Source organism: Rattus norvegicus, chromosome 12 (assembly GCF_036323735.1).
Source record: "Rattus norvegicus strain BN/NHsdMcwi chromosome 12, GRCr8, whole genome shotgun sequence".
NCBI classification, from domain to species: Eukaryota; Metazoa; Chordata; class Mammalia; order Rodentia; family Muridae; genus Rattus; species Rattus norvegicus.
In genome coordinates, this window is record NC_086030.1 from 39296336 (window position 1) to 39320662 (window position 24327).

General features: G+C 47.9%; 1 protein-coding gene across 15 annotated transcripts in view; it reads left to right on the forward strand.

Annotated features, from left to right (window-relative positions):
- Positions 1 to 24327, forward strand: part of Kdm2b (lysine demethylase 2B) — a 137705-nt gene that overhangs the window by 71914 nt on the left and 41464 nt on the right. For all 15 annotated transcript variants that reach the window (XM_063271329.1, XM_063271328.1, XM_063271330.1 and 12 more), the window contains one exon: positions 8904 to 8990. In XM_063271329.1, coding sequence (XP_063127399.1) covers positions 8904 to 8990 — 87 coding nt within the window. The remainder of the gene's footprint in view (positions 1 to 8903; positions 8991 to 24327) is intronic.

The following is a 24327-nucleotide window of genomic DNA, read 5'->3' on the forward strand; positions in this document are numbered from 1 at the left end:
TGAGTATTCTAGTAGGTTGAAATCTGAGAATTCCGTCATGTGACTACTTTATTTATTTATTTACTTACTTATTTACTTTTTTTTTTTTTTTTAAACTTGGGAGAGAGAGCCTGTAAAGTGAAAAGCTTTTTGTTTTTTTTCTGGAGCTGGGGACTGAACCCAGGGCCTTGCGCTTGCTAGGCAAGCGCTCTACCACTGAGCTAAATCCCCAACAAGTGAAAAGTTTTAATCGATTTGCTTTTAAGTTTTTGTTTTGGAACAAAGCTTCCAAAGTTCTGAGTTTCCTGAAACCTGCTCCTGCCTCCTGCCTCTAAGTTAAACATGGGAAACGTTCTTCACAAGCATCTGCGTGTTGTGTGTTTCCGGGGAGTGCCCCTGGCTCCTGGCCAGGTTTCTTTCTAGGTAGAAGAGTGGACTCCTCCTGCCTTCTTCTTATATCTCTTGAAAGGTTCATACCATGTCCTGTGACCAGTGCGGCTACGGCTGCCTGGCCGAGTCTTTTAGTTTGATTCTAGCTCAATGACAACCTTATTCGCTTGGTTGGTGAAAGAGAGTTCACAGTCTGTGGACTTTGAACTTCCGGTCCTCCTGCTTCTCTCTCCTGAGTATGCAAATGCGGGCATGTGCCACTGTGTTCAATTCATGTAGTGCTGGGTTACTGAACCCAGGGCTCTCTGCGTGGTACGAAGGAACCCTGCTAGCTGATGGGACGTACCCCTCTTGAAATAACCTGTATTTTGACATCAGGAAATCAGGATCCTTGAGTTGACAACGATTTATGTTCTCAACTACTTACCATGTGGGCAGGTCATTCTGCTTTCTGTTTTCCGGTTCGTTGTAAAATGTATTTCCCAGCAAATCTCCAGGAGTTCAAGGCCAGCTGAGGCTGCATAGTGAGATGCTGTCTCAAAAAGCCCAAAACATGGACATGATGGCCTTTGTCCTTCTAGGGGCCAGATTCTGATGTTTCTCGGTCACTCTGAAATTCTCGGGTACTTCATTAAGAAGTCGTGTGGGCTGGGCTGGAGAGGTGACTCTGGTTAGGAGCTCTTCGTATCTTTATAAAAAGGACCAGAGTTGAATTCCAGGCCACCAACATTAGGAGACTCAGAACCACCTGTATATGCAGCTCCAGGGGACCAGTGTCCTCTTCTGGTCCCCGAGGGCTCCTTAATTTAGATGCACTAACCCCGTGTAGATACAAATGTGCATTAAAATTACAATTAAAAATACAATCTTGGGGGTTGGGGATTTGGCTCAGTGGTAGAGCTCTTGCCTAGCAAGCGCAAGGCCCTGGGTTCGGTCCCCAGCTCCGGAAAAAAAAAAATATAATCTTGGTCAGATGGTGGTGGTGCACGCCTTTAATCCCAGAGCTCAGGAGGCAGAGACAGGCGAGATATCTGAATTTGAGACCAGCATGGTCTAGAGAGTGAGTTCTAGGGTAGCAAGGGCAATAAAATAAAATAAAATAAAATAAAATAAAATAAAACAAAACTTTGGCTAGCTGAAAAGCCCAGCAAACAGAGTCACTTGCTGTAAAGTCTGATGACTCGAGTCCAATCCCAGAACACACATGGTCAAGGGAGAGAAAGGACTTGAATGATTGACCTCTCCTCTGACCTTTATAGGTGGACCATGGGATGGAATACCCCGCCCTCCCAACATAATAAAGCTCTTAACAAAATTAGTTTTTTTTTTTTTTTTGGTTCTTTTTTTCGGAGCTGGGGACCGAACCCAGGGCCTTGCGCTTCCTAGGTAAGCGCTCTACCACTGAGCTAAATCCCCAGCCCCACAAAATTAGTTTTAAAAAACTGAGAACTACCTAGAAACACTCCATGGTAGCCGTGGTCTTCTATAAAGTCCCTGAAGCTCTCTCTTGCTCCCTCTCAGGTTCCTGCATACACTTGGCCCATATAAATTCACAAAGACAACACATATGTAAAGACATAAATTAATAAATAAACAAATCTTAAAATCTTAAAAGATGGCAAGATGGCTCAGTGGGTAAAGGTGCCCGGCACCAAGCCTCACGGCCTGAGTTCAGCCCCTGGGACCCACATGGCAGAATGAATAGATGTTTTGACAACTGAAATCTTAGAAAGACAGATAGACAGAAAGGAAAGAAAGAGCCCAATGTCAGGGAACTGTGTCGTGGACCTATTCTTGAGGAGCAGTGAGACTGGTTTTGGTCAGCCTCTCAGGTCCCAGGATCTTACCCCTTCTCTCCCCAGCTCTCATCTGCTCTCAGGGAGCGGTTACCATCTGCATTCGTTTTCTAAGACTGATGTCACAGAGCAGCACGTTCAGACGGACTTCTGGCCTGGGGAGAAAGCAAGATGTTTACAGAGCCACACCCACGCCTAAGGCTCTAGGAGGTGCCTGTCCTTGGCTCCTCCCTCTTCTTGCTGCTGCTAGCAGTTCTTGGCTTAGCTTGGCTTGTTATATTATCCCTCCTACTGAAGCCATAGTTAAGATCGATCTTAATGATCCTCCCTCTCTCTCTCTCTCTCTCTCTCTCTCTCTCTCTCTCTCTCTCCCTCCCCCCCCTCCCCCCACCCCCCACCATGTCAGATGTCAGTGAGTGACACCAGCCTTTGGATTCTGGCCCAGATGAATCCATCAGAAACACAGGTCAGGGTTGGGGATTTAGCTCAGTGGTAGCGCAAGGCCCTGGGTTCGGTCCCCAGCTGCGGAAAAAAAAAAAAAAGAAAGAAACGCAGGTCAACTTGATTAAATGTATACAGACTGTCCCCAGAGCCACATTCTGGGGCTCTCGCTGCACATGAATGTTGGGGACACGCTGATTTAGCAACAATCATGGGATGACGTAATTCACCATAAGATGGGATTGCCTAGCAAGGCGTCTCTCCTAGGAACATCTCTGCTTCCGGCCAGATACTCGGAGAGGTGGCCGAGGCTCAGGGTGGAGGGGATAGAGGGGCGTGTAAGTATTCGAGGATGTGTACAGTCCTCAGATCAGTTCTAGGTGACTAGAGCATAACCCGGTATGTGGCAGGGCTGTGAAGGGCTATGGCCTAAGTGGGCAGAGATGCCATGAGTGTAGGTCAGATGACTTCATCTGATGACCCTCTGCAAGGTGCTTTCTTGATGGAGCAAAGTGCAGCCCAACCTTCATTAACTCCATCGTGCCACGCCCCCTTGCTATAACTCCAGGTTCTTCTATCCTAAGGCTATCCTCACCTTAGCCTGGTACAGAAATCCACCTATCCGTTTGCATGGGATTCTGGGGCTGCAATAGAATTTTGGGACTAACGGGAATTATGGGGCTCGCGCTGTGGGGCTGAAAGACATAATAGTCACCATTTTCTTGTTTTTTTGTTTTTTTTTTTGGTTCTTTTTTTCGAAGCTGGGGATCGAACCCAGGGCCTTGCGCTTCCTAGGCAAGCGCTCTACCACTGAGCTAAATCCCCAACCCCCATTTTCTTTCTTTCTTTTTTTTTTTAATATTTTATTTATTTATTATCTATGAGTACACTGTAGCTGTCTTCAGATACACCAGAAGAGGGCATCAGATTTCATTACAGATGGTTGTAAGCCACCATGTGGTTGCTGGGATTTGAACTCAGGACCTCGGGAAGAGCAGTCGGTGCTCTTAACCACTGAGCCATCTCTCCAGCCCCCAACCTCCATTTTCTTGTTTTAAAGCGTCGTCCTCTCCCTTCCCTTCCTACCTCTTTCCCTCCCTGCTCTCTCCCTCTTTCTATCTCCTAGGCTAAATCTGGTCCTAGTCTTGTGACCTTGTGTCTCAGCCTCTCCAGTGTCAGGATTCTCAGCATGAACTAATGGGCCAGGCGTTTTTTTTTTTTTTTTTTTTTTTTTTTTTCCCTCTACAGCCGGATAGAGATTTGGACATCAAGCTCCAAGCATGAGAGGGAAAAAAGTCCTAAATTCGGAGTGCACTGCCCCAAATGGATGTCAGTTCTAAATTAAGAGTACATTGTCCAAACAGAGGTCGCTTGTCTTTGAGGAGAGTTGTGGAGTCAGGCCACAGTCCCTGCACAGTCCATCAGGTAGCTGATGATCTCGGAGACACAGTAAAAACAGAAGGAGGAGTGATCTGTTGCGGGCTGACACTCGGAAAGGCCTAGCAGGGCCTCGAAGTGCTCCATAAACTAGAGTTGATATTGTTAATTATTTCAGACACCGTGAGGTGAAAACCGTTTTGCTTCCGGTCGGGTCTGAGAGCTTGAGGAGCCGTGACGTGGAGGGTGGACAGTGCCTTTTTTTTGTTGGGGACTTAGGGTTCTCCACCCTGGAACCCACCCACTTTTAAAGGTGCTCCTTTCTCGTGTTACCAATTTACAAGACAGTGTGATGTGTACAATCTAGATTTGTTCTCTGTGTCTCTGTCTCTGTCTCTGTCTCTCTCTCTCTCTCTCTCTCTCTCTCTCTGTGTGTGTGTGTGTATGTGTGTGTGTGTGTGTGTGTGTGTGTGTGTGTGTTTTGCTTAGAGTTGGGCCTAGGACCTTGGACATGTTGCTTGCGCTTGGTCACAGAGTCTCTTTGACTTTGTAAAACCATCACCTTCTTGCCTACTTCAAAGGAGCCTTTTCAGAGGAGCTAAAAGGCAGGAAGTGAGGGGCTAGGGGGCTGACTCCCAGTGCGACCACAGAAGGAGCCCTGTATATCATGTCCCCTGCCTGGGTTGGGGAAAGAACTCAGTGTCAGGTATCCAAGCAAGTCTTTACCTGGTGACTATAGATAGCCACAGGATTTCGGATTCACCGTACTTATGCGGAGGACGGCAATGAAATCTGTTACAGATGAAGTTTGTGCACACACCCCCCCCCCCCCCATACAGCTAGAGAGGAGGGAGGGTTTCAGGGACGCAAATAAACTGTCACCCGGTGTTCCCCAGAGCAGCAACTCTGACCTTGTTATACCCGCCTCGTGAACCCCACTGTTGGAGCTGCCATCCTAGCCAGTCACTGCCTCGTTAGCGCTGGTATTTTTGGTCACTGCATAGATGGGGCTTCCAGTGATTAACACCCCACCCTGGGGAGCAATGGAGGCCAAATCTCTTGCTAACAAATTAAATTCTTTGAGAGAAGTTGGCATGATGGGGAGGCAAGGTTCCTTTGGTAGGTCACACGTGGGGCAGGTTCCAGCAGGAAGAGCCTGGTGGGGGCAGGAAGCCTGCTCGGGGCTGGTGAGAGCCTTGGGCTTACACGGTGTCATCCCTAGGGAGCTGGATTACTGTGGACACACAGTCTCCATTCTGTTTTCGTGCTCAACGATCTCAGAGAATGCGTAAATTCAGGCAGAGCCTAAGGAATCCCGTGACATCATTCCCTCCAGCACATTTTTTTTTTTTTTTCTGAGACAAAAATCTCACGTTAGGCTGCGCCTCCCCTAAATTTCGCCTTTACAATTGAAAATACTTTCCAGGAAGACAAGGTCCATTGTGCCCCCTAGTGGCTGCTGCATGAATATACACAGAACGGAACTTGGCATTGTTTAGTGTGGGAGTCTTAGGCTACAAGGGCACCTTGGGAAAACTTTAAAACTAATGCGTTTAATTTAAAAATAAAAAAGAGCTGGGCGTGGTGTCGAATGCCTTTAATTCCAGCCCTTGAGATGCAAAGGCAAGTGGATCTCTGTGAGTTTGGGGCCAGGGCTTCTACAGAGTTCCAAGACAGCCAGAAACCTTGTCTTGATAAACCAAAGAGAAAAAAAATAATAAAAATAAATAAAAAGGTACAGAAGCAAGTAGATGTCTGAGTTGAAGGCCAACCAGCTTTAAATAAGAAAACAGTTTTATTAATACCTTATTATTTTAGTTGTTTTTCTTTCCTTTTTTTAATGTGTGGTGGTGTGTTTGTTGAGAAAGGGTCTCACAAATAATTCTAGCTAGAACTCTTGTAGACCAGGCTGGCCTTGAACTCGTAGAGAGCTCCCTTTGTCTGCCTCCCAAGTGCTGGGATTAAAGGCATGTCTTTGCCAGTTCACCCGGCAGGAAGAGTTTTAGGGTTATGGAAAATTCAGAAAAATAAGAATAGCACAAGTATGTTAACATCTTAGTATGATATATCCAGCGCAGTTATTAAAACTAAAGTTTTGTTATTTCTTTAGATTTCCTCAGTATTTACCTTTCTTCTTCCCAGAGTCTTGTCCCTGATTCGACATTAGATATAATTTCCTCCTAAGGTTTTTTTTTTTTGGTTGGTCAGTTTTTCAAACTTCCCCTGTTTGGAGGTATTTGTGGGGTTTTTTGTTTGTTTGTTTGTTTGGATTTTTTTTTTTTAATGATTTGGACGGTTTTGGGGAGGCTCTGGTCAGGTATCTTGCCGCATGTCCTTTGGGGGTATGACGTTTTCTGTCTTGTTATCTGCTGGAAGCTTTCTATAGTCATTGTGCGGGGCTTGGGTTAGACAACAGTGGGTATAAAAGACTGTGTCAGTCGCTCTTCTTATGTTTGGACAAAATATCTGTCAGAAGCAACGTCAGGGAGACAAGCGTTCTGGCTTACAGTTTCAGAGATTCATCCCTAGTGGCAGGGAAGGCACGGAGACAGAAGCTCAGCTTGTTGTATCTTGGCAACAGACAGGACTCTGAGAGAGCTCAGGAAGGAAACCATGTTTACCTGTAATCAGTCCTATTTCCTATCTCTGCTGTGTAGGCCTCCATGTCCAAAGGGTTCTGTTATCTCCCCAAACTGCCATTAGCTGGGGACAAAGTGTTGACATGCATGAGCTTGCGGGAGACATTGTTCATTTAAACCATAATGTAGTTGACAAAGATATTAAGGTATTTTATGACTAGCAACCATGGGTCACGGACATTGGATATTCCAGGGTAAAGATGCGAACCCAGGCTGCCCTGGCGACTTCTGTGCGGTTTGCTGCCCCCCATGGGGAGTGGAGAAACTGAAGCTTACCCTCTCAGAAAACCAGTCAAGTGGTGACCAAGAAAATACGGCAGTAAGTGGAGTCAGTCGGTTAGAAGTGGAGTAGACTCCTGTTTGCTAATACAGATAAGAGAAAATGTCCTGAAATAATCCTCAGGGCCATCAAGATGGCTCATGAGGTGAAGCACTCTGCCACAGAAGCCTGACAAGGTCGGGAGAGAGAACTGACTCTGTAGATCTGTCCTCCGAACCGCACAAGTGCGCTGTGACGTCACCACATACAAGCACGCACGCCCCTGTTCCAGTGAATGTACACACGCACACGCACATGCACACGCAAACAGGAAATAATTTTTTTAAAGTAAAATAATCATTACCTGTATTTATCTCCTGAGCTCTTTTGCACTCCCCATTTAATATCCTTCCATGATTGGCAGTGTTCTTAAATGTCATCCAAAGAATACTTTTACCTGGCCATCTGACTAAACGTTGGCAGGAAAATCAGTTGTGTTGGGTGTCCTAGGTTGAGATGTGAACCTACCACACTGTGTTTGTTCCCTTGTGAGCAATTTGCAGGTTCCTAAAGGGCGATCCGGATGGAATCGTACCAGAATCTGGCTCTTTGCACGGTGACTTTAGAACCTCGTTCCTGTGTAAGAAACACCCCACTGAATCATCTCTCATTTACGTTTGGGGGGTACCATGGCTTAGGAAGGTGTAAAAGCTGATACCACTGGGGAAGGACAAACTCAAGATCAGACTTTACATCCATGAACACACATGGCTGTGTCTGCGGGACACCAAGAAGACCAGATAGAAACCTGTGTTTAAGGGCTCAGGCATGCCAGTCACTTCTGCTGAACCTTGTCCGTGAGTCTTCTGATGTATAAAAAGCCTTTTTCTTTTTTTCCTTCCCCATTCTCTGCCTTTAGTTTTTTTGTCTTTTGGGGGTTTATGTTTGTTTGTTCATTTGTTCTTTTAATGGTAGGGTCTCATATATCAAAGGCGGGTCTCATATTTTCCATGTAGCAGAGAATGACCTTGAACTCCTCATCCCAAACGCTGGGATTACAGGCTTACACCACCATGCCTCGGTAGTTTTTTTTATTTGCTTCTTTGAGAACATCATTGCACTTACGGGCTTCAGAGATCCTAAACTCCTCATATACCCACTTCCCAGATTACTTGGTTAAAAGTGAAACCAGGCCCGAGACAAGGTTCTGAGGGGTGGTGGTGGCGACGGTGGTGGTGTTTCGCGTCTCTAATCCCAGTAATCTGGAGGCAGAGGCAGGCAGATCATTGAGTTCATGACCAACTGGGTCTATAGAGTAAGTTCTAGGACAATGGGGGCTACACAGACACTCTATCTTTAAAAAAAAAAAAAAAATGTCCTGTCCAAGCCTAAAATTCCAGCACCACATCATCCAAACTGGCCATGGTTCTGCGCATGCCTGTAATCCCAGCATTCCAGCAGGCAGGGACAGGAGGTTCCCTTGGGTTTGCAGGTGGCCTACCTAGCCTCAAAACTTGCAAACCGTTGTGTTTTTTTATTAAGCGATTCTGTCCCAAAGGACCAAGGTGGAGAGAGATAGTGGAGGTTAGCCAGTGCCCTTCTCTGACTTACGAGTTCTCTGAGGACAGCACACACGCACGCACACATCTGTGAGCATACGGTACAGACACGAAATGTGTGAGAGAGTCTGTGATGCTCTGGATGAGTGTTCGGTGCCCTAGTGACATCAGTAGCTGGTACGTGTGTGGTAAAATCAGGTCAGTGTGGTACATGCCTGGGTCTCGGTAGGTTCTAGGCAAGCCAGAGCTACAGAGTGAAACCAGGTCTCAAAACATTTTTTGGGAAGGGGGATGGATGTTGTATGTTGTGAGTCCTTAGGAATCCTAGGTGACTTGGAGGGGGGTTTTTTGTTTGTTTCTTTTCTGTTTTGGAGAGCTTGCCGTTCGAGGGGTTAGTTTTGCCTCCTTTAGAGAGATCTTTCCTTCACCCTGAGTTAATCATGGATCCTTTGTTTGGCCACAGAATGTACTGAAGGAACACGTGGATGATGACCCCAACCTGGCCATCACCGGGGTCCCCGTGGTCAGTTGGCCAAAGAAAACTCCAAAGGTAAGACACAGCCTGCTCATGGTGGGGGACCCCTTCCCAGCTGCCTTCTCCCCATCCTTCAGGGTGAGAGTCCGTGAGGATGGGAACTATGCTACCCTGGCTTCTGGAGAGGGCACCCCACTTAGCGTTTTAAGAAAATGTTCACTGCAAATGCTTCCTTTTTAAAAAGGCTCAGTTTGGGGTTGGGGCTTTAGCTCAGCGGTAGAGCGCTTGCCTAGCAAGCGCAAGGCCCTGGGTTTGGTCCCCAGCTGGGGGGCGGGGGGGGGGGGGCTCGGTTTGGCAGCTCTGCAGTCTGCAAGCAGTGGCCCCTGGTGGCCACCTGTGAACTTGAGGATCGAGACCTGCTCCGTCTCAAATTTCCTGTCTTTCACTTTGCTCCAACGGACTCTCCCTCCCTTTTAGATCGACTTCTTTTTCTTCATAAAACTAATGAGCGTTTATCATTTAAAAAAATGTATAAATTGGGGGCTCAGGAGATGGGTTAGGATATAAAAAGATTATGGGACAGGCAGGAAGATCTCTAGCCACCATGCACGGCTTCCCTCGTCTTCCATCCACCTGCACTCACTCCACTTCAGCGTTTAGATGCACAGGCCACATACGTTTCCTCATTTGTTTAGGCCAGCACCTGGAATGGTTCTGAGGACTCAGTGCGATTTGTATGCATACAAAGCCTTCAGAACAAGGTGCCTAATACAGCTCCCCATGTCATGGTGACCCCCCCAACTATAAAATTAGTTTCGTTACTACTTCATAATTGTAATTTTGTTACCGTTATGAATCGTAATATAAATATCTGATATACAGTGTGGTCTTAGACGACCTCTGTGAAAGGGTCTTTCGACCACGGCTCTAAATGTTAGCCATCTTTGCTCCAAGCACTCAAGGGGTTGAGGCAAGAGGAAGTAGAGTTGGAACCGAGCCTGTGCTGCAGGGTGAGTTCAAGGCCAGCTAGGGCTCTACGGTGACCCTGCCTCAGTGAATCAAACACTGGAGGTTTAGCTCAGTCTAGAACATTTGGCAGGTCACAGGAGAGGCTCAGTGTTAGGGTTGGATGGCCAAATCCAAGCCAAAAAAAAAAAAAAAAAAAATGATCTGAGCTCAGGATATAACTCAATGGTAGAGCTCCTGCTTAGCATGCACAAAATCCTGGCTTTCTCTTTTTCTAAGAAAATATTGTTATGAATTAGCCCCAATGGGCATTTTGACAATTTTTTTTTTTAACTTTTTTCCTTCTATTGTAAATGACACTGAGAAGGACTTTGTAAACTATAGGCGCTGTCACCAGGGACAGCCATTTGTGTGGTACTGTGCATCTGAAGCATGGCTTGCCCACACTAAAGTGTTGTATGTGTAAAGTATACAGCAGGTTTCAGAGACAGCACTAGACAAACGTAAGCTACCTTGTTACCTTTCATATTATTTTCATTAGTGTTGCCTGATGGTACAAAAAAAAAATGCCCAGTGAAATTTGAATATCAGATGAATAATTAAGTCTCTATGTGGGTGTGTCCCCAGTGTTTCAGGACATACACTTATGTCCAAGACGTCTTGCTTATCTGAGTTTTAATTTAGGAGCACTGTGCTTTTAGTTGATAAATCTGGCAACCTAATTGAAATGACGGTTTCTCAGAGATAGCACTTTAACTGGATTATTACTAAGGGGGTGTTTTTTGGTTTTAATTTTAATTTTCAAGACAGGGTTTTTTCTGGAACTCCATTTGTAGAGCAGGCTGGCCTCAAACTCGCAGACATCCTCCTGCCTCTGCCTCCCGAGTGCAGGGTTAAAGGTGTACACCACCATGGCCAGCCTTAGTAAGGGGAATTTTGTATGTGTGTTTGACCAGGCTAACCCAGAGTTTACTAGTCCACGCTGGCCTCGAACTCATAGAGATCGTCCTGCCCAGTCAGGATTACAGACACAGGCTACAAAACATGTTTCAACCAGTTGTGATAATATAAACCTATGACCTCAGCATCGGGGAGGTTGAGGTAGGAGGATAAGAGATTTGAAGCCGGAGTTGGGGATTTAGCTCAGTGGTAGAGCGCTTGCCTAGTAAGTGCAAGGCCCTGGGTTCGGTCCCCAGCTCTGGAAAAAAAAGAAAAGAAAAGAAAAAAAAAAAGATTTGAAGCCAGCCTCTGTCACATAGTACATTTGGAGCTTGCCTGGGCTACACGAGACTCTGACTTGCAAAGAACAGCTACTGATATGGCTTAGTGATAGCGAGTCTGAGGTTCAGTCTCTAGTCCTAGAGGGAAAAACTCAGAAATCCATCTGCGGCTTGTCTTGTATCTCTGTCGAGTGAACGGCACTGTCACTGGTGTTTCTTTTCGTGTTGTTTGATTATTTACCCATAAGTCTATTTCTGAATGTGGGAGTGCTTGGGGGGGGAGGGGCATCCATTACTTGGGATTATTGAATTTCCCAAAGCCTAGGATAGAAAAATTGGATGCCCTGAGATCCGCCCCACTTGGTAGGAATGGGTAGGGTTACAGGACACGGTCCGTGTGTCAGTCCGCAAACTCTCATAGACAGCGACCTGAAGCTACTAGCTGGGCCGGGATCACGTGGCTCTCGGTAACAAAGTAAGGCTCTGCTGTAGTGCTTATCCCTTCTAGCCCAGGTAACGAACACTACCTACAGAATAGGGGTTTTTCACAAGACAAATCTGACGCTGTCCACTGTAATCTCAGAGTCAGCAGCAGGGAACCTTGGAGAATGTTGTGAGCTGTAACGTTCAGGGCAGGTGCTGTTCCACACCCAGCTGCGACCAGTTTTTGAAGTGTTTATATTTTGTGTTAATATTTCTTTTGAGAGACATTGGTAGCCCAGGCTGCCTCGAACTCACGGCGGTCTTCCCACCTCAGCCTCCCAGTGCTGGGATTACTATGTTAAGTGAGTCAACACTCAGTATGTTTTGGTCTTTTGTGTCTCTGTACATAAAAGCTAAGCGGTGGGTGCTCGGAGGGGATGAGTTCAGAGAGGTCCACCACGTGCCTCAGGCCACACAGCTTACGAGCCTGTTTCTGTCATGCCTTTCGGTGAGAACCCAGTCAAGTGTAGCGGAGGGAGTCAGGAGGAGGGCAGCTCCACGCTCGAGCATTTCCTGGCGGGTGGGGTTAAAAAGTTAACAGGAACGGAAGGGATGGCTGAACGACTGGCTGCCTGGGCCACACCAGGTCTCTGGGTTCCCAGGTTTGCCGTCAAGCTCCCTTCCAATTTGATGCCCGTGGGGTCGCAAGATCAAAGGTGCTCACCGGGGCCACCAGGATGCAAGGCAAGGAGCAGGGTCTGCTCTGGGTCCGGTTACCCTACAAGTAATTAATGCTCAAGGGTGAATGGCAAGATACGCTTTGATCTCCCACCTCCCTTCAGGAGAACAAAGCCCATTTCTGGAACTGATTAGGTGCTGTGGGGTCCTTTCTGGTGGGATGTCCTTTAATTCCAGGATGCCACCGAACCCCATTCATCACTCTAACCCCAATTGGCTGTTTCCGTGAGCGACATTGGACTTGTTTTGATCTCTCTGCACCCTGGCTGCTTCCTTTTTCAGCCAGGTGGTGGGATTTGGGGTTCCTGTCTGTGACCCTGGAGGCAAGGCAGGAGAGAGAGAAAGAGAGAGAGAGAGAGAGAGAGCGCAAGCTCTGCTTGTTTGAAGCCCAGTCTCTGACTGTGACCTTATTACTGAGCTGAACTTCTGCTCACCAGCCAGAGACTTCAAGCCACAAGCTTGCCGGGTCTATTCTCAAAGGAAACAACCCGAAAGGGAGATTGAGACATAGCGACCACCTGGAAAGACAGTTGTGGAAGGCTTCCTCTTATTAATCCCACCCCTTTCGGGGTTGAGGGTTGAGTCTCTCTGTGTAAGCTGTCCTGGAATTTGCTCTGTAGACCAGGCTGGCCTTGAACTTAGATAGCTGCCGGCCTCTCCCTCCGAGTGCAGGTCAGCCACCGTGCTTGAGCCACCATGCTCTCTGAAGAGCTCACAGGATGGCTGCAGGATGTGAGAGGAAGTGACCCAAGTCCCATGTCACCTGTGGCTTTACTGTGTCTCTCTTCCTCTTCCTCTATGTTTGAGCAGATTAGATATGGGGTGCCCGATCCGTCCGGGGTCCTGGGTGTGATCTGCAGTCTGTCTCTGAACAAGCCAGACTATTCAGTCAGAGGCGGGAGAAATCTCGTGTTGTACTTGGGCTACAGAGAAGCCGAGCGAGTGGTTTGTGGTGGAGGGGCCTTGGTGGCTGTTATCCTCTGCTTGGGGCTCTGTCACTTTCTAGAGAGGGGCAGGGTGGTCTAATGTGGGCCAATATTTAGGCTGGAGACATCACCTTCACCTGGGAAACTTGTTAAAAGCAGCAAGAGCAACCTGCGCCCGGATGGATGTTCAAGGTTACCTACCACGAGGTACAGAGCAGCCCAGTCTCAAAAGGGAGGTGGAGCAACCGGGAAAGGAGTTTCTGGCCAGGTCCTAACAACCAGAGCTTGATGCTCAGGACCCACATGGTAGAGGAGAGCGCTAACTCCTGCTAGCTGTCCTCTGACACACATCCGCCCTCTGTCTGTCTGTCTGTCTGTCTGTCTGTCTGTCTGTCTGTCTGTCTCTCACACACACTCATATGTGCACACACACACATGAATGAATGAATGAATGAATGAAAAAAATAAATATTTTTACGGTCTGTCTTTGGTCCTGCCCTTGACATCGAAAGTTCAGTAAACTCCTGCTGAGCCCTAAAAATCTCTGCTCCCGAGAGCTTCCAGATTATTCTAAGGGCATGAGCATGTGACTTTAGGGCCAAAGTCAGGCACCCCTGGTCACCGACACCTGGTTCTGCCACTGACTAGCTGGGCTCGAGTCAAAGCCTCAGTTTACCTAGCTGTAAAAGGGGCTAGCAGTTTGACTCCGGCATGGTCACAGTAAGATGCTGTCTGTAAAAATATCTTTATAGAAGCAGAAACATGTGAGGAGGTGCAACACCTGTGGCTTGTGCAGCCCTTGGGAGGGAGAGGAGGGATGATGGGGAGTTTAAAAAAATCATAGTCAGCTGTAGAGCGAGTTCGAGGCCAGCCTCAGGCAAACAAACCCTCTGTTTTAGGCCTCTGCTCAGTGATAGCTATTCTAGTCTCGCAGGGTTGTGACTCGTAAGCTCCTAACACCAGGCTGGTGATTCTCGCACTGAGGACCTCTGCACGTGCCCCATAGTGCTGGCACCCCTTCCTGGGCTGATGCAGGAGGATGAGTTTAAAGCCCATCTACTTAACCCATGCAAAGACTGCTGGGCAGCTGGGCAGCTTTTTGTTTTGTTTTGGCTTTGGTCTTCCCTTTCTGTTTGTTTGGGTTTTTTTGTTGTCATTTTAGGGTCTTTTGGTAGAGAGGGTTGTTTTTTTGTTTGTTTGTTTGTTTTTGAGAAAGGGTCTCATATAGCCCAGGCTGGCCTCAAATTTGATTTGTAGCCAACTGGCCTTGAATTCCTGATCCCCTGCCTCCACCTCCCAAATGACGGTATTGAAAGCATCCTCGTGGTTTGGGGATTTAGCTCAGTGGTAGAGCGCTTGCCTAGCAAGCGCAAGGCCCTGGGTTCAGTCCCCAGCTCCGAAAAAAAAAAAAAAAAAAAAGAAAAAAAAAAGAAAGCGTCCTCTTCCACGCCTGGCCTGCGTGCATCTTGATTTCTGTGAAGTTCTTATGGCTTTGCTGTAATGAACTGGCGCGTCCTGGTTTGGGGATGGGGGTGTGCTAAAGTGGGGGTTTAAGGAGCTGTCTTCTTTTTATCTCTTCCTTTTTACCCTGGTAGGGAGAAACCTCAGGCCCTTCAGCACGGAGTATAGCTATTTCTTTAGAATGTGCCCTTGGGGCCTGTAGGCAGCTAAGACCGCAAGCTCCCTAGCCAGTAGGTCAAGGTCTGAGGAGAGAGTGTCAAAGACCCAAGTGTGCCGGCTCTCTGAACCTTTGCAGTTCCCTAGGAGTGAGACAGACCTTAAGAAAGGCCCCGTGAGACAGCAACTCCCAGGCCGGGACTAAGTAGCTCTCAGTATAGCAAGGAAATAGCTGCTAGAAGCTGCTGGCCCACACGAGGAGCCCAGAAGGGCAGAGAAGGCAAGTAAAGGATCTAGGAGACGCTCAGCTGGTAAAGTGGATTTTTTTTTTTTTTTGGTTCTTTTTTTCGGAGCTGGGGACCGAACCCAGGGCCTTGCGCTTCCTAGGTAAGCGCTCTACCACTGAGCTAAATCCCCAGCCCCTGGATTTTTTTTTTTAATTTAATTTTTTTTAATGTGTATGGATGTTCCATGCACACCTCTGTGCACCCTATGCTTGGCAGTGCCCCGGGACTAGAGTTTCACATGGTCGTGAGCCACATGTGGATCCTGGTAGTTGAACCGAGCTCGTCCGTCCAGAAGAGCAACCAGGGCTCTAAAACCACTGAGCATCTCTCCTGCCCCGAGGGTGGAATGTTTTAATCTCTGCTCTGGAACCGAGGCTCTATTCAGAAAACCCAAATAATGCACCTGTCTCTGACTCTTACGTTCTCTTTGCCCCCTTCTTCCAGAATGACCTCCGAACCTTGGAGGATATAACTAGACCTGTAGCTAAGGCTAGACCTGTGGCTAAGAAGTAGTCGCTGGTTCTCAGGAGCTTCCCCAGGGGCCGAGGCCGACCACGAGCGACCTGCGCTTGTAAACACACAGGCGTAGAAGGCATTTTCACAGGCACGTTTACATCCATCTTTTTTTTGGGGGGGGGGTTCTTTTTTTTGGAGCTGGGGACCGAACCCAGGGCCTTGCGCTTCCTAGGTAAGCGCTCTACCACTGAGCTAAATCCCCAGCCCCTACATCCATTTTGAATGGCTTCCCCATTGGCTCCAGTGTCCTCCCCAGCCTCTCACAGTACCAGGCTTAAACTCCATCTTGAGGAGCAGGTCTTGAATCCACCTGGAAGGCTGCTGGCCTTACCCGTGACAGCTGAGCCACTGGTACCCAAGCAGGCGCATCCTGTCTGGCATGTTGGTGTTTTAGCACAGCGACTCCGTAGCCTAGCAGGAATGTTGGTGGCAAGCCTTCCGGCACCGTGAAAGTCACTGGGGTGGCAGCTTCAAGTTCAAGGCCTTACTGGTGACTCCTGTCACGAGAGCAGCCGCAGTAGCAATAGCTTTGATGCTTTGTGTGGGACCTTGGGTTTCCCTGGCCAACAGCACACAGGGTGGGTAGCCCACTCCCGGTACTGGTGCTGGCGTTCCCGTTCCCATCTGGTAACCTTACAGAGCTCCTGACTGTCTGTTCCTACCCATGCGGGGTACCATTTAGATTTAAACTTTCAGCTGCTGTTTAGCTCCTCCCCTTTTTTTTCTTTCAACTCACTTGGTTGGCTGAAAGCACCATTGCCCCTGGCCGCCTTCAGCCCAGTTCTGTATGCTAATGTTTGCGAAACGGCTCTCTGTCACTGTGGATTCTTCGCTTGCGCGAGATGCTTGCACGAGGTCTGTGGCTGTGTCCACACAGTGAGGGCATGTTTGCCTCCATCCCTGACGGGCATGGACCCCATGGAGTCTACCTGCCCATCCCTCACGGTACAGGTTGGTTTACGTACTTGTCGAGGCTGTCACCGTAAACAGTTCTCAGATGACAGCAGGCAAAATGTCAGGTGATCTCACAGGAATGCCATCAGCCCTGCCCGTTTTCTAACCCATGCTGGGTCCCCTGTGAGCAGACTTTATGTGGACCTAGTGGGCAGCCTCTAAGGGTACCTGAGGGGAAATGGGCCGTAAGGGCATCCGCTTCCTGTTTTCCAGGGAGACTTAATGTGCCTAGGGGCTACTGCTTGGGGATTCCTGCTGAACTCTGTTAAATATTTCTTTCTACGTCTGTCGCCCTACCCCCAGCCCCCATGGCGTCCAACCCAGCATCTGCCATCTTTCCTTTTCCCGGCGGGCTGTCCTTCAGGCAGGGCCTCTCTGTGTACACCCTGTCAGTACTGATCGCCACTAGCAAAGTCTCAGAAGTTATCACTGTCCGCCTATCTTATCTTAGCCCTTGGGATACTCCTGTCCCAGCCACACGGCATCAGCGCTCATGTGTATTGCTATGGCTACCCATTCTTGTTAGACGTTCCTACTAGCACCCTCTGTGTCCTGGGCATCTATAGGGATGGGTGCTGTCCCTTCCAGGATGTAAACTGGTTTGGCTGTTGGTTCCGTGGCTGGGGGGGCTTCTCAATGGCTTTTAACGGACACTGGTCCTGGGACAGCCTGCATGGCGTTGGCAGTGGGGCTCTGTAGACACTGTGCCTTGTTGCTGCAAGTATGTATGTCACCTTTGTGGTGATTGCTTCCGCGCCGCACCAATAAGGGGTTTGGCCAAGGGGCTGTCAATCAATACGCTTTATTGTGACGCTGTTCTTCCACTCACTGTAATGGATTCTGCCCTCGGCAGTGCTTCCTCTATGGCTGACAGCTCCCGTTCTGGTGCCGTGCACCCAGCTCTGCTTCTGACCGGGACCGAGAATACAACTCTTCTGTAAGCGTTTGCTCAGCCCACTTTTGCCGTAGCCCCCTAGTTTTCTGAACTTCCGGTGACTTCTGACAGGAAGGGACGCTGGGGTAGTGGGGCACACAACTGTTTAGCCTGTCCTACGAGGATCTTAGAACGCTCTAAACCCTCTTGAGCCCTTCTGTCGTCCCAATCTCACAAAATGTCTTTCTTTAACAAGTTCTGCAGAGGATGGGCAACTCGGGCATCTGTATATATAGCCCAGGCTACCCTTGAACTCTTATTTATTTCTTGTTTTTCACTTTTATTTTATTTTATTTGTAACAAAAACAAGCCCACATTTGTTTTTACCCCAGTGAGAATGTGCAAGTAAAACAGGATGACTAAATGTAGTCACCAGCTGGCCCCTGAACCCCCTTCTCAACTTCTCCTATGCTTGACCATTGCTAGTTGGGAACACTTTGGAGCAGAGTAATATTATCTCCTTTGAGCATGATTCGACCCAGTTGTTTTCTTGACTTTTGTTTTAGAATGAATTTCTAAAGACTTATTTATTTATTTATTTATTTATTTATTTATTTATTTATTTATTTATTTATTATGAGTACACTGTAGCTGTCTTCAGACACACCAGAAGAGAGCATCAGATCTCATTACAGATGGTTGTAAGCCACCATGTGGTTGCTGGGATTTGAACTCAGGACCTCTGGAAGAGCAGTCAGTGCTCTAACTGCCGAGCCATCTCTCCAGCCCTAGAATGAATTTCTTCTGCATCTTCTTTTTTTTTTTTTTTTTTTTTTTTTTGGTTCTTTTTTTCGGAGCTGGGGACCGAACCAGGGCCTTGCGCTTCCTAGGTAAGCGCTCTACCACTGAGCTAAATCCCCAGCCCCTCTTCTGCATCTTCTAATATGAGGTTCATGTGCTCATCAAAGCCAATAATACAACCCTCTATCCGCATATTCGCTTGTTCCTACAGCCACACCTGAATTCGAGATCTATTTTGCAAGTATCTGATGATAAGGTTGATGGGCTGCCCCATCACCTTCTGTACCTTCTGGCCCTAGCCATGGTACACCATGGTGGAAGTCACAAAGACCACACGAACAGGAAGTTTACTTTTATCTTTATTTGATGTTCTGCCTGCCTGGATGTCTTTTACACCATGTACGTGTGGTGCCTGCCTTGGTCAGAAGAGGGTGCTTATACCCCGAAAGTGGAGTTACAGACAGCTGTGAGCCACCACGTAGGTGCTTGAAATTGAACCTGGGTCCAAGTGCTCTTAACCGATGAGCTGTCTCTGTCAGCATCATACCCTTTTTGAGATAAGGTTTGCCGATGCAGTCCTGGCTGCTCTGACACTCACTATTATGTCTGAGGCTGACCTTGAACTCACAACAGTCCTCAGCACCAGCTTACCGAACGCTGCTATGCCACCGTGCCTGGCTTAGAGTGCCAATAATATCCTCCTAGTGCCAAGCGGGGAATGAGTCCTTGAATCCTGGGGTTCGGGAGGCTTTCAAGTGCCAAGAGTTAGAGTGAGAACCCAGGTCTCTCTCTCTCTGGATATGCAACCTCTGACTGCACGTGAGCTGGTGTTTGTACCTTCTGGGGGGGGCCTTGGAGCAAGCACCCCAACACAGCTGCTCTGTACTTTACTGGGGGCGGGGGAGTAGATGAAGGCCAGATCATGGGATATGAGTGTGTTTGTGTGTGTGTGTGTGTTTCAGTGTGGGTGTATGTGTGAGTGCGCATGAGTAAGTGTAAGCTTGTATGTGTGTGAGCACGGGTGAGCATGTATGAGTATGTGTATGTCTGTGAATGTGGTTGTGAGTGTGTGTCTCAATGTGTCTGTGTTTGTGTGTATATGTCAGTGTGGGTGTATGTGTGAGTGTGCACAAATAAGTGTAAGCTTATATGTGGATGAGCAAGTATGTGTGTGTGTGTATGTGTCTGTGCGTGTGCGTGTGCGTGCGTGTGTCTGTAGTTTCACCTGCTGGCTTGTGTCATTTTAAATGTTCAATGTAAGGATATTCCATTGGGTTAAAAGGCTCAGTCCACCTTTATTTATAGACTTTCCTATTTGTGGAATCTGTCTTTTATCAACTTCTCCCAAACCATATATATATATATACATACACACACACACACACACACACACACACACACACACACACACACACACACACAAACTAGCAGGTCTTGAAGCAGAACTGCATCTAAACAAGGTTTAAATGTATTGATGGACTGATGAATTAATTCCTCGATTAAGTGATTGACCAGGGAAGATGTGATCAGAGGCTGGAAAGCACCTAGCCTCTTCCTCTCCTCTAAGTACGGTGGCTCTTTGTCAATTTTCTCTCTCCGGTTTGTTCCACAATGTGCGGGTGGCTGGTGTTATGTGCACTGTGCAGGCTACTGGATGTAGAAAAACAGCTTTACCCTTTGTCTTCATGGAACGTGTAGGTTACTACAGAAAACTTGGTTAGCCAGCTGTGCTGGTCCCGTGTGGAAAGAGGAGCATGTGCTGTGGTAAGGCGGGTGTGAGAGGCTGGCTTTGACTGGGGGGAGATGGACGGGGCCTGGAAGTTAAGGCTTACAGGTGAAAGATGAGAGGGTTGGGCCCAGGAGGTGACACTGATAGAGGAGGGTCAGGCAAGGCCTCTGGGAGCTAGGGAATGCTGGAGGTCACGGGAAAGAATTTAAATTTGGTGCCGAGAGTCTGAGAGCCTCATTTTTGGCGGGGATGGGCTTTATTGTGATCAAATGTATGTTGCACAACAAAAGTTAACATCTTGGGCGTGGGTAGATGGCTCGCAAGCATGTGGGCATGAATTCACACCATCTGTATACGTTGAGTAGGGGGAAATAAATACAGCTCCTACCTGTATTCCCAGGCAGAGACAGGAAGATCCCTGGGGCTTGTGGCCTAGTGTGTCTAGCTGGATCAGTGAGCTTCAGGAGCAGTGAGAGACCCTGTCTCAAAACCAGCCAACCGGGCAGGAGAGATGGCTCAGTGGTTAAGAGCACTGGCTGAGGGGTTAGGGATTTAGCTCAGTGGTAGAGCGCTTGCCTAGGAAGCGCAAGGCCCTGGGTTCGGTCCCCAGCTCCGGAAAAAAAAGAACCAAAAAAAAAAAAGAGCACTGGCTGCTCTTCCAGAGGTCTTGAGTTCAATTTCCCGCAACCACATGGTGGCTCACAATCATCTGTAATGGGATCCGATGCCCTCTTTTGTTGTGTCTGCAGACAGCTACAGTGTATTCATATACATTAAATAAATAATATTTAAAAAAAAAAAACAACCAAATAAACAAAAATAGGGTGAAGGGGGATAAATGAGAGGTTATACACACACACTACACACACACACATGCACGCACGAGTGCACACAGAGAGAGATCATATACTCAGAGAGAGAGAGAGAGAGAGAGAGAGAGAGAGAGTGAGAGAGAGAGAGAGGTTTCCATCTTCATTTTCTCTGTATGCCAGGGAATGACCCCAGTGCGTCGTGCATGCTAAGCAAATCATAGCCGTGGTTCTCCAGCCCTCGATATTCTGAGGCAGGGTCTTCCTATGGTAGCCCAGGCTGACTTTAGACTTGCGACGACCCCTCCTGCTTCTGTTTCGCTTCATCCTAACCACTTCCAAATTTACAGTTGTTGGTACTTACACTCACAGAGTTATGCAGTCACGAGCACCATCCATCTCTGGGATGTTTCATCATCACCCAGCCCTGGGACAACCTACTTCCTCTCTTTTCCTGCAACCCAATCTTCTTAAGGGCCGGGACTTGTTTAAAAGCTTGGTACACCAGGGAGCTGCTAGTTAGGCATGGATGAGAGCCTAACTTGGCTTAGACTAGTAGCCACGTCACTGAAGAAACAAGACTGTAGATGTATTCCCAAGGGAGGAGTTGCTTTCTGTTTGGGGTGAAGAGAAATGTCAGAGCTCCCAGGGATTCCATCTACCAAGGCAGGACAACTTGCTTCTCGCTGGAGACACGGGCTCAATGGTTTCCAGCGTTAGAAACCATTTACTACTCCTTTGCTTCCAGGCCCAGTCCCCTTAGGCTCCCATCTGTCTTACCCGCTTTTCTTCACCCTGCTCCCTTGTTAGTTCTCGGGGGCCACAGAACCCCAGGACTCTGTGGCCTAAATGACAGCGCTCCATCATTATTTCTGGAGGCTCGGGGCTCTGCCTGCAGCTGAGTCTTAGAAGCTCTTCATTTCCATTGTGGGCAGAGCCAAGTCCGTCTGTGCTGTTTCCTTGTCTTTCTTATCTCCCATGGACAAATCCACGCTGTCCTCCCAACCTGGGTCCTGCTTTGTCAGAGAGCGTCCTCGGCTCCATGTCCCATAGTCATACCTCCAGGTCTTACTACGACCTCCTCTCTGGCATCACCAGCAGGCTCCTCCCTCAGGTTTGTTATTAGGTTCAGCGAATTAGAACCACCCATAGGAAATGAGAAGGTGGCGGCAGACCATGCCAGGGACGTTCATTTCCCCGGCTTTCTCCCTGCAGGATCATCGCCCTTGACTGACTGTAGCCACTGAAGGCCACACTGTCTACCACAGCCTTTCCCAACTCATGTCTGATAATAGTTCCATTCTTGTTAGTCTCCTACTGCTAAGGTCATGATTGACAGACTGATTTTACATCTACCCCTCACCCCCAATTTGACATTATGATCCACATTTTTGTTGACTATGATTCTACATGCCCTAGGGACTAGCTGGTTTTGTGTTGAGACAAGGTCTTGGTGTTGGCTGAACAGTCTACGTAGCTGGTCTGGCCTCAGACTTACAGTGGTCCTCTGGCCTCTGCCTACACTAGCCTTTTGACAGTTAATTAATTGTCTTCTTAATTTTCCCATCTATTTGATTTGATTTTTGGTTTTCTGAGATAGAGTCTCTCTCTACATAGCCTTGGCTGTCCTAACAATCAGTATGTAGACCAGGCTGGCCTCAGACTCACAGAGATCTGCCTGCCTTTGCTTCCTGAGTTCTGGGACTAAAGATCCGATATGCCCGGGAATGTTAATTTAGGTTGAGACAAGGCCTCACTCTGCAATCCTGGCTGGCTTAGACACTCACTATGTATACTAGGCTGTCTTTGAACTCCCAAGTGCTGGCATTAAAGGATTGTGTCACCCTGCCTGATTGATCCATTTTATTAGCTGGTGAATCCAAGTTTTCCCCAGATACCAAGAGTCTGGGAAAATTGTTGGTTTCCCCCCCCCCCCCTATAATTGTTGAAAGAATGAACCCAATAGCAAAAATTTCCAGAAGTTTCTAAAGATAAAGTTTAGCCCGCTTAGTTTCGTCCCTTTGATCTCTTTGACCTGCTCACCAAATGCTTCAGAGCCCTGTGGTGACTTAACTGACTTCTGTCTCTCCCTTTGGTGTCACAGTCATGGCGAGCTGCTAAAAGACCAGTAACTGAAAAAGAAAGAGGGCCCCGACACTTCCTCCGTCAGACAGGGCAAGCCCCCTTCAACCTGGGAAGAGTGTGCCTCGCTGGCATTTGTCAGCCTTTATTTCTGTCCTTCAGAACCGTAAGACAGCATTTGGCTGAAATAACCTGCAATTAACGTCTGCAGCCAAGGCTCTCGCCTGAGCCTGAGACCCTGAGCAGCTGTGTTAATAACGCCTCAGACGTTTTCTTGGGAAGCAGTTGAGATACTTAGGGCCGGAGCCTTTGACGAGGCCATTCAGAAGTCTGGCAGGCAGTAAGTGGTCCTATGTCCATTGCTGCTGCTCTATTTCCAGAACAATGACCAATCTTTTAGACCTGGGCCATCAGGTGTCATCCTGTATTGCAAGTGACTTTTCCTGCCTTCCTCTTCTTCCCCCTGTCCTTTCTTCTTCTTTCTAACTCGTCATTGTCAGGAATGTTTGGCTACATTGATCCCTTTAGGTAACTCAGCCTTCCAATTTAGGAAATCTGGAGAAAAACAGGGCAAGATGTGGTGAGATTTATTGGTTCCTGGTGCCGGGAATAACCTAGGGCAGCCAGCGTGCTGAACATACACTGTACCACTGAGCCGCTTCCCGTTAATTTCGCTTTGTGTTTCTGACAAGGCGAGGGGACCCTTAGTTGCACATTAAGAAAGTAGGTGGTGAGGGGCTGGGGATTTAGCCCAGTGGTAGAGTGCTTACCTAGGAAGCGCAAGGCCCTGGGTTCGGTCCCCAGCTCCGAAAAAAAAGAACCAAAAAAAAAAAAAAAAAAAAAAAGAAAGTAGGTGGTAAGGCTTAGAAGCCGAAGTGAAATCCAATTTCCATCATGGCCAACAAATCCAGGTACTAAGTGGGGAGCCTAGGGACACTTAGAGCTACAAAGTGAGACCCTGTCTCAAAAAAAAGAAGAGGAGGAGGAAGAGGAGGAGGAAGAGGAGGAGGAAGAGAAGGAGGAAGAAGAAGAGGAGGAGGAAGAAGAGGAGGAGGAAAAGGAGGAGGAGGAGGGGAAGGAGAAGGAGGAGGAGGAGGAGGAGGAGGAGGAGGAGGAGAAGAAGAAGAAGAAGAAGAAGAAGAAGAAGAAGAAGAAGAAGAAGAAGAAGAAGAAGAAGAAGAAGAAGACGAAGACGACGACGACGACGACGACGACAACGATGGTTAGTTTGTTGGTTGCTTGGTTGGTCTGAGATAGCCTAAAACTATGTATCAGAAACTGACCCCAGACTCCTGACAGTGAGGCAGACCCCTGCCTCACTTCCAAGAACTGGGACTTGTGCCACCACTAACTTACTGACTAGTTTGTTTCATTAAAGATAATGAAGCCAAGGGCTGGAGAGGTGGCTCAGTGGTTAAGAGCACTGGTTGGTCTTCCAGAGGTCATGAGTTCAAATCCCAGTACCCACAA